Raw genomic sequence first — 10,549 nt, 5'->3', positions numbered from 1 at the left:
TAATTTTGTCATAAATAAATATGCAATTACTTTCTTGCAAATAAGCGCCACTATAGTTTACAATAAGTAGTTTAAAAAAAGTAACTCTATTGAAAAAACAAGGATTTTTATTTTTGCGGGAAAAATATTGCCAGCTTCAAATCCATTTACGTATGAAGTAAATATTTTGAGTATATAAATAAAACATATAAATAAATAATTTTAAGTATTATCATTAATCAAACGATTTTTATGGATTTTATGCACATAAAATAACATCGAAGACATACCCATTGGACTTTAACTTGTAACTATACTTGAGACCTTAGAACTTATATCTCAAGGTGGGTGGCGCATTTACGTTGTAGATGTATGTGGGCTCGAGTAACCACTTAGCAACACCAGGGTGGCTGTCAGCTCGTCCACCCATCTAAGCAATAAAAAAAACTTTACTAGTATTGTTATTTAAATATGTACAACTAAAACAAAAACATAAAAAATAATGTGTACTCGTAAAAAAAAGATTAAGATATAAATCAATTATCGGTTATTTAAAAAAATTATCGATATATGAATTTCATGTAATTATTTTTCTTTATACTGACAACACTGAATTTAATCTGACTGACTAATACTTCGCTTGCTGCTTGTGGTGTTGTGCTTGCGTACAAAATGGATGTGTTTTGATTTTTCTTCGATTTATTTTACTTTTATCAATAACGTTTCATACTACGACTAAAAAACATTGTGTGAATTGTGGTTTTACCCTGACCGAGATTTAAAACCGTGTATATGCTCTCCTTTGCTATTTTTAGATGATACTAATTGTGTATGAAGATGAAGAAAATATAGATATTTAAAGAATTAAGTGTGTTTTTATACCCTATTGGATAAAAATACATTAGGAACATCTTAAACATTAAGAAAAGAAATGTTTTTGAAGTATCTCACAATCCGACACTTATTTATATAGAAAAGTAACCTCAAAACGAGTTTTTATTTTTATTATATTTTTTATAATAGTGGCGTCAATTTCAATATATTTTTTAGATATCCAATACATTTAAGAATTTGAATCAGTACATTTTTATAGTAATATTTGATGTCCATCTTGGGCCTAGCACACTATGGAGAGTGGGCAATCCCCTTTAAAAAATGAATTACATTTTTAAATTTTATGAAATAACATCCAGATAAATCAGTCGAGGTTAGCAACATTCCATCGTATGACCATACCGCCGAGTCCGCGACATTTCTTTTGTGAAACGCACTCTAAATAACTGACAACTTTACTTGCAATAACTTCATAGTTAATACCCAAAAAAAATTAATTGAACTTTGTTTTAAATGATAAAAAAAGTTTTATAATCAAATATCATCGCAACACACACATTGAATGTGAAAACATCTCGAACATCGATTTGTCTTGTCTTGTCTTTTTTTAAGACTCATTTTGTTTTTATTTATCAGGAACATTTATTATATTTTATAGTACGAGTATAAGGAATTAATCCTTCAAGAAAAAAAAAAATATTTTGTTTATCAAGATCCATCACTTCACAAGAGCCATAAAAATGACTTATCGGATCCTCCCGATCCACTCACGGCGTCTGGGAGTACCCAGCACCCGTCACCTTAGCCCATAGACACAGCCCATAGATTTCTCGCCAGATCTTCTCAGTGGGTCGCGATTCTAATCCGGTAGTAGATTCATTGCTCTTGCTAGCGCTAGTATTAGCAAATCCTCCCAGATTGAGCCCCGCGAGCTATCCTATCAGTCCGCGCGTAGTTGTACTAGCCACTAGGCTACCAACGATTAGGTAGCGGAAAAAATTAACGAACACACGAGGCGTCCCCTACCAATTTAGGGACTAGATGGACTCATGGCTATGGAATTTAACTTCATCCGTTTTGTCCCAGATGAATAAACCTAGCCGAAGATGATCTCATCATTATTGATTAAAACAATTTTTATCGATCAAATTAGTGAGACTTAAAATTCAAGTCTCACGGTAGATGACCCCATTTACTTTGTTGATGCGTATAGGTCCCTGTAACCACTTAACACCAGGTGGGCTCGTTTACCCATCTTAGTAATCAATAAAAACATTGTGAATGATATATCCTCTTGTTTTTTTGTGTTTTGTAACAAAGATTGACTTGAGATACCTTCGGTTCCAAATTCTATTACGGATCACTGTGTATTCAGACTTCGTTAGATCAACACGGGTCTGACAGCTAGTAAAAAATGTTACTGAATTATATTGCATTTTTAAGTGTTTTAATTAGCACTACAGCGTTTCATGACTACGAGTATGGCGACGGTTACGAACACGATAGTGATACCGAAAATCCATTTCGTGAACAGGGTAGATCGTATCCACAGAGTCCGATCATTGACGCAGTTCTGAAATCATACGCTCCTAATTACGTGCCGAAAAATTCTGAAGACATTTTTGATTTTTTGAGAGATTCATACCCACTGCCCGCAGGTATGTAGTTTTTGTTTGAACCTGATCAGTATTTTAATTGACATATTATATATTCTTATTCTATGTAGTCATTATTAAAAGATACCGTAAGAATACTCAAGTAAATTATATTCTGCGATGAACGATAGTAGTACCTGTTTTTACCGACAAATCGTAAAAGTTGTTTCAAGAATAATCACATCCTGACTTAAAGCTGTCTTTTACATCGTTTTTAGGTATTTTCTGTTATTAATGTGAAATATTTTAGTTTGGTGAAAAAAGCGTGGGCGGGATATCAGTAGTTATAAATATTTTATGAACAGATATGAGTAGAAAGGGTTATTTTGATAATATCCTGAAAAGCACCCCACGCTCTTTTTACAATAAAATCATTTTTTCTTACACTATTTTTAATTCAAATTCATTAAAATTTATTTTCTATTTTTTAGTTGGATTTTCCCAAAAAATATTTTTTTTTTTATATGTTTTTTAAACTATTATTCATTTTACATAATTTGTATGTGCGACAAATTGTCAATTCAAAGGTTAATTCAGAAATATTTCACTTTCCCGATTCGAAATCGTGTTGTCGCGTCAAAAATTGATTTTATATTGACTAGGATTACATTTTTTTTTTTAAATTATTGCTTAGATGGGTGGACGAGCTTGCAGCCCACCTGGTGTTTAGTGATTACTGGAACCCATAGACTTCTACGACGTAAAAGCGCCACCCAGCTTGAGATATAAGATCTAAGGTCTCAAGTATAGTTACAACGCCTGCCTTCAAACCGAAACGCATTACTGCTTCACGGCAGAAATAGGCGGGGTGGTGGTACCTACCCCCGCGGACTCACAAAAGGTCCTACCACCAGTAATTACGCAAATTATAATTTTGCGGGTTTGATTTTTATTACACGAGGTGCACGTACACGGTGTGAATTTTCATGAGTACATACATCATAAATATATTTATATACATGTACTGAACCCATTTTTTTTTTCCTACCTGAGCTGGTAGCCTTGAGAGGTTATTCCAGGGTAACCTTAACTAGTAGGTGAGCTCACGGGGCTCAAACCTGACGACGTTGCTAACACGAACCCTAGCAAGAGCCGTGCTTCGCAGAATCTACCACCGACCCACTGAGAAGATCCGGCGAGAAACTCAGTGGGCTGTGTCTGAGAGTTAATTTACTCGTCGAGCCCTTCGTCGCAAGCGACGGGTTCGACGAGAACGGTGACCGGTGCTTGAAGTACCTAGAAGCACCGTCAGTGGATCGGGAGGATCCGAGATGACGTGTTTTGGGCGACGTCGACTGCTTTCCATTCCTTCCGCAGGATCGGGAATTACCTACATGTAATAAAATGACTACTAAAATGAATTAACAATGTATCAAAATGTATACCTGTTAAAAAAGTACAACAAAACAGACTAAACCTCTATACCCGAGGTCGTCAACCTTAAGTTCAAATAACTAAAAGCGAAGTTATTATTAAAAACGGACCTCAAGGTCGTCTACCTTAATTTAAATTAAAGGTTGAATAATTTAATATATATAAAAGTATACAAACAAACATATTTTTTAAATATTTTTTTTTTGTGAAATTACATTACGTTTTTCAATAGAATTTTATTTTTTAAATACTTAATATATTTTCTATACTGATCCCAAAATATAAAATTGAATATGACAGCAAACATTTCACATTATGTACAAAAAATCCTTTTATTTCAACTTTTTTATTTTTCTTATTACAAACTTAAAATCAAGCAAGAATAAAGATATCACCATCGTACTAAGTTAATTCTTATTTTTTTTCAGGTCTTCAGAGTCCTTATGATGAATATGACTTCATTATCGTAGGGGCGGGCTCAGCAGGCTCTGTTTTAGCTTCTAGACTAACAGAAGATAAGAACACCACGGTCTTGCTTATAGAGGCCGGGAAGCCAGAAATGATATTAACTGACATTCCAATTATGGCACCATATTTTCAATCAACAGAATATGCCTGGCAGTACTATATGGAACCCCAACCTGGAGTTTGTACGGGTAAGTGAAATTGATTGTAAGTACGTAACGTCACACAGACGCAAATTTGCCGGGCTGAATTTTAAAATTCAACCGAACCCAGCTTAATAACGAGTCTTTACTTTATACCTCATTTGATTTTTTTTTATTTTTATTATCTACCAGTTAAGTTACATTTTCATGTAAAAACTCTCCATAAATATTTAGTGTACTTTTTAGTTCGAATAGCTAAAAAATCGCGTTTTTATTATTATTTTGGATTTGAATAGTATAAATATTAGAAGGACAGAAGTAGCTTCTTGGCGACAAAATTAAACTTTTTTTAAAAGCTATTGAAATTCAATCGAAGCGAGCTTCATCGCGAGTTGGGTCGTTTGGGGTTTGGAGCCCAAACAGTCAACTAGCTGCTTGTGACTTACCAACAAACTGTTTTCTGTTTTTTTTTATTATTATTATTCACAACCAGTTAAGCTACATTTCCATCTAAAAACTCTCCATAAGTATATAGTGTACTTTTTAGTTCGACCAGCTAAAAAGTCGCGTTTTTTATTTTGTATTTGAACGGTACATATATTAGATGGGCAGAATTAACTTATTGGCAACAAAATTACGGTTTTTTTGGGATTTTTTTTCATGTAGTGGTAATTATCGATGTCCATGGACGACGTTGACCAGTCACCAACAGGTACGCCATGGTCATCGGTCTTGGGTGGGTAGAAGTTTTTTCAAACCAGTTGTATTACGAGCTTACAGACTTTGCATACATACAACCGTTTTAAATCCCAGAGTTTGTGGCAAATATAAAATACTATACACCTACGAGCCGATTGAAGTTCTAAATAAATTTTAAAATAAATAAATTACAGAGAATAAATAAAAATAGTCTGTTAGATTAATTTAACATAATGTTCGGATGTACAGCGCTCATAATCTCTTTTATTATCATAACTTCTACCTTACCTTAACTTATTATCTGTGCTTATTACCTTAACATAAGCCCTATCATCTGTTCTAGTATTTGCTTGTCAAACTTCCTATTATTTTTTTATGGGCCGAAGCTTTACTTTCTTTGTAGATTTGGCAGTTCGTAAGTAAATGAAAGTAATGCATGAATAAATCGTTCGAGATTCAACGGCCTAATGCTAAAATTTTCCCCACTATTATACCAAAAACTCGACGAGACAAGAATAAGTGTTACAATAATCACGGTTCACCAAAGGACGGACGATATTTTAACATTGTAAATGGCATGAGCGAGATATGCATATAAAATAGTTTTTTATCGTAAGTACTTTATTGCATTCTCAGGCATGATCAACGGTCGTTGTTTTTGGCCGCGGGGGAAGGCTGTCGGAGGTAGCAGCGTCATCAACTACATGATATACACGCGTGGTAGACCACAAGAATGGGACAGAATCGCAGCTGCGGGGAATTATGGATGGTTTGAAAATAATTTTATTTGTATCTCCAAATGATTGTAAAGTTCATATTCTTTTTATTTAGAGACTAGCTGACCCGGCAGACTTCGTAGTGTCTCAATCGATAAATAAAAGACCTAAACTTTTGTATAAAATAGACTTAAAACAAACAAAAGGAATCCGTCCGACGGGGGACACATCAAAGGGATAGCAAAATTGTGATTTTTATTTAATTTCGAGCATTTTTATATTTATCTACCTTTTAAACCTTCTCTGGACTTCCACAAATAATTTAAGACCAAAATAACCCAAATCGGTCCAGCCGTTCTCGAGTTTTAGCGAGATTAACGAACAGCAATTCATTTTTATATAGATAGATAGATATATTATACAGAAAATTATGCAGAGGTCGAATATATTCTGCATAAAAACACACTGTTGCATTTTGGAGACGTGCTCTAAAAACTTCGATCATAAAACTGGTCTTATTATTATTATTTGCTTTTTTTGAAATGTTAAGTTTTGAAACCTGTTTATCTTGAATGCTTAATTATATTTCAGATTTATGTTCCTATTTTTATTCTGATGCATCTATGGTCTAATATATAATAGGTGCTCGGTAGACCCACTCTTATCGAGTGATAGGCTCTGCCGTGATTCAGGTTGTGGGAGACCAACCTTTTTTTCTACCTTAAATTCAAACCTGTAAAGTTTAAAAAAAATGTTACGGTTTCACAGCGTGAATCACTGCCCTGTCTATTTCTGCCTAAAAGCATTTATCTGTTTCGGGTAAAAAAGTAAACGTAAAGGGTAAGTAAAGCAGCGATAGATATGTAGAACTATAATACAATTGAAAGTTTGAGATTTATTTCAACGTGGTAGTACAGTATCCTACTGTAGGATATGGGTAACTTCTCAATTTTCTTATGAAGTAAACTAAAAATTTTATCATTATTTTACAGGTCCTATAGCGATGTTTTGGAATACTACAAAAAAAGTGAGAGAGCTAATCTGAACGGCTATGAAAAAGATCCAACGAGAAATCGCAACGGAGAAATGCCCGTTGAATTTGCACGATACAGGTAGGATATTGGGTTTACATGAGATTGAAATAACATTTCTTAAACATTATCGAATGCGATAGCATTTTTAATGGTCAAGCCACAATAGCAATACGACTGGTAACTACCATTCATATTTTGGGTCAATTATTTACTCTATGTTTATATTTTTATGCTTTATTATGACAATTTCTGTCTGACTGTTATGTATTTGTTTGAACTCCTTACTTACACTTAATTTCTTACCTTACATTTTTGCCTTCTTGGTCCAAATTGTATTGTTTATTAATGTGTTTCAAACTAACTTCGGGATAAGATCAAACAATATTAAAACGGATAAAAATACATTAAACTAAGTAATTCGCACACAAATTATTTATTTCAATGTTAACAAAAAAATTTTACTTGGTTTTTAATACGAACTTAAATTATATGATAAAAATCTTCATAAAACATTGTGCAGATGTAATAAAATTATGCAACTTATTTAATGATGCATCATTGAAGTGCAGACTCGGATATTTCGTTTAAAAATCGCAGCAGTGCTGAATTCAACCCTAATACCAGAGCCACTGGGTTCATCGAGTTCGTTTCATGACACCTTAGAAAGGACTTCGCTCTTGTTCTTGTGCGTACATCTTTCAAGTCCTTGAGGGTCACGGAACGAAACTGCTACCGTCATTTTTAGTAAGCAAACAGAAATTTTCAAATCTAATTTTCTACATGATATGTTATCACGTTTAAAAAATTTAAATTCGTGATCGAAAATCCTTGTAGTTTCAGTTTGTCTCTTATGAGGATATCTGTTAATATCACATTTATAGTAATTTATATACTCCTTTGAGGGCGAAAGGCTTCAATTGACCAGCAACTTGTTTTTTTACATTTCAGAACCAAACTTATCAAAGCATTTTTGGAAGCGGGCAGAATCCTTGGACATCCGACAATCGACTATAATTCTCCGCACCAATTAGGATTCGGTTATGTGCAAACTACAATAACCAAAGGACACCGACAAACTGCTGCGAAAGTATTTCTGCATAGACAGAAAACACGGCAAAACTTACACATCTTGCCGGACACATACGTCACTAAAATACTGATAAATCCTCAAACTAAAACCGCTTACGGAGTCGAATACGTACGCAACCGATTAAAACATACTGTACTAGCACGTAGAGAAGTAATTCTATCTGCTGGTCCCATAGCATCTCCCCAGCTACTTATGTTATCCGGCGTGGGACCCAAAGAACATTTAACTTCAATGGGTATACCAGTTCTCAAAGATCTACCAGTTGGCAAAACGCTTTACGATCATATTTCTTTCCCCGCTCTTATATTCGAACTCAACACAACCGACGTCAGTTTGAACGAAAACAAGATGCTAAATGCTAAATCTGCAATTGAGTGGATTAAAAATGGTGACAATGTTATGTCATCTCCAGGGGGCGTGGAAGGAATTGGTTATATCAAAACTCCGGTCTCTAACGATCTGGATCCTATACCAGACATCGAACTGCTCAGCGTTGGGGGATCTATACTTGTGGATGGTGGGCCTGGAGGTAGCAAAGCGGTAAGAAAAGGAATGAGAATAAGAGATGCAGTTATTGATGAAGCATTTGGATCCATAGACAGAATCTCTAAAGATACTTGGAGTGCTTTTCCCATGTTGCTACACCCAGTTTCCTTTGGACGAATCGAACTTAAGAATAAAAATCCATTTAGTCACCCACGGATGTATGGAAATTATTTAACTCACCCAAAAGACGTGGCAACCTTGATAGCTGCAATACGTCATGTACAGGCTTTAGTTGCTACACCGCCTTTTCAGAAACTTGGTGCAAAAATACATAAAGCTCCCTACCCAACTTGCCGTGACATACCGTTTGACTCGGATGAATACTGGGAATGTGCTATTCGCACCCTCACTGCTACTTTGCACCACCAGATTGCGACATGTCGAATGGGACCAGACAATGATCCATTAGCAGTTGTAGACCCAGAACTAAGAGTATATGGGATCGAAAAACTGCGGGTCGTAGATTCAGGAGTCATACCACGAACTATATCTGCTCATACAAATGCACCCGCGATGATGATCGCCGAAAAAGCTGCTGATATGATCAAGACTACATGGACACATCCTTGACATGTTTAAGCTCTTTTTTTTTAAATATAAGTAACAATTTTGTGGTGTATAATAAATGCTCTGTATTTTTTATTTTTTTATTTTTATTGCTTAGATGAGTGGACGAGCTCACAGCCCACCTGATGTTAAGTATTTTATTTAATTATAATTAATTATGTCTGACGACAGTGATGAAAGTGATTTCTTCAAAGAGACAACTAAAGAACTACTTATAGAACCTTCTTACATATTTAATATTGATATTATTGATGATTTAATATTGATAGAGGACCAGATTTTTTTTTATTGTGTAAAAATACCACAGTTAGAGGTTAAAGTTTTAAGTGTGAATTATCATGCACGTTTTGCAGGATAATGGAATTTAACATTTATATAAATATTTATTATAATCAACCGCAACGTCATAATTCGGTGGTATGTGGCTATGAAAAATTATCAAACAAAAGCCACATTAAGAAGAAGCAAGAAGTTATAACTTTCGTAGTCGAGTTTATGATTTTTGTATTTCCAACTTAAATTTGATTGTTTTTAAACTTTTTTTAGATTATAAGTATTAAATAAAATATACCAAAATCAAGTATTTTTGTAGTAAAGGATCGTTTTTAACAGAGTTTGGTACTGTTATTTTGCTGGGGAACACATTCGTAATAGGTTCGTATGCGTATTTATCTTATCAACAAATATCACGGCCTAAAGTATAAAACGCCCGGTGCATTCGTATCCAGCGATGCAACTCTGCCGGTGTTCAAATCGCGAAGCAAGGTACCATTTTTTCTAATGACATACGTACTTAACAAATGTTCAAGACTGACTTCCATGGTTGTACGTCCGTGAGTCCGCGCGGGTAGGTACCACCGCCCTGCCTATTTCTGCCGTGAAGCAGTAATGCGTTTCGGTCTGAAGGGTAGGGCAGCCGTCGTAACTATACTGAGTTCTTAGAACTTATATCTCAAGGTGGGTGGCGCATTTACGTTGTAAATGTCTATGGGCTTCAGTAACCACTTAACACCAGGTGGGCTGTGAACTCGTCCACCCATCTAAGCAATAAAAAAACACATCGTGGAATAAGAATCAGACCCGCAAAATTACAATCTCCGTATTTACTGGATGTCCTGTGAGTCCTCACGGGCAGTAACAACCAGGAGTATTGCATCTAGTCGTGCAGGGCCACAATACGCTCGTAAATACTAATAATACTAAAAACTAGCAATCCACGTCATAATTGCTTGTAGCCAAGGCCATGAAAACGATCAAGCTGTGTTTTAACGCCTTTATTAAATTTCACCCATTTGTTTTATATCGCAACGGAAATATCTAGCACTAGCAAATTACTGCATCGTAATTCTTTAATAGCCGATCGAGGTAATTTGATTTTAACTGCATTCATAATTAAAATATGCTTTATATGTACAATATATATTAGGTGACTTAAATAAATATATAA

At 34.8% G+C, this 10,549-nt stretch overlaps 2 protein-coding genes across 2 annotated transcripts in view; one reads left to right on the top strand and one right to left on the bottom strand.

The window, feature by feature from the left end:
- The window catches only part of Flo2 (flotillin-2), a 419,882-nt gene that overhangs the window by 360,282 nt on the left and 49,051 nt on the right, over nucleotides 1–10,549 (bottom strand). The window lies entirely within an intron of this gene.
- On the top strand, nucleotides 2,142–9,177 carry LOC114252882 (glucose dehydrogenase [FAD, quinone]). Its single transcript, XM_028187560.2, has 5 exons — nucleotides 2,142–2,471; nucleotides 4,271–4,498; nucleotides 5,786–5,918; nucleotides 6,858–6,977; nucleotides 7,848–9,177. Exons 1-5 carry the CDS (start codon nucleotides 2,228–2,230, stop codon nucleotides 9,103–9,105), a joined length of 1,983 nt encoding a protein of 660 aa, XP_028043361.2. The 5' UTR covers nucleotides 2,142–2,227; the 3' UTR covers nucleotides 9,106–9,177.

The sequence above is a fragment of the Bombyx mandarina genome, chromosome 16 (genome assembly GCF_030267445.1).
Source record: "Bombyx mandarina strain Sakado chromosome 16, ASM3026744v2".
Taxonomy (NCBI): Eukaryota; Metazoa; Arthropoda; class Insecta; order Lepidoptera; family Bombycidae; genus Bombyx; species Bombyx mandarina.
Note: the sequence above shows the minus strand (reverse complement) of the source record. Positions and strands in the feature narration are given on the sequence as shown.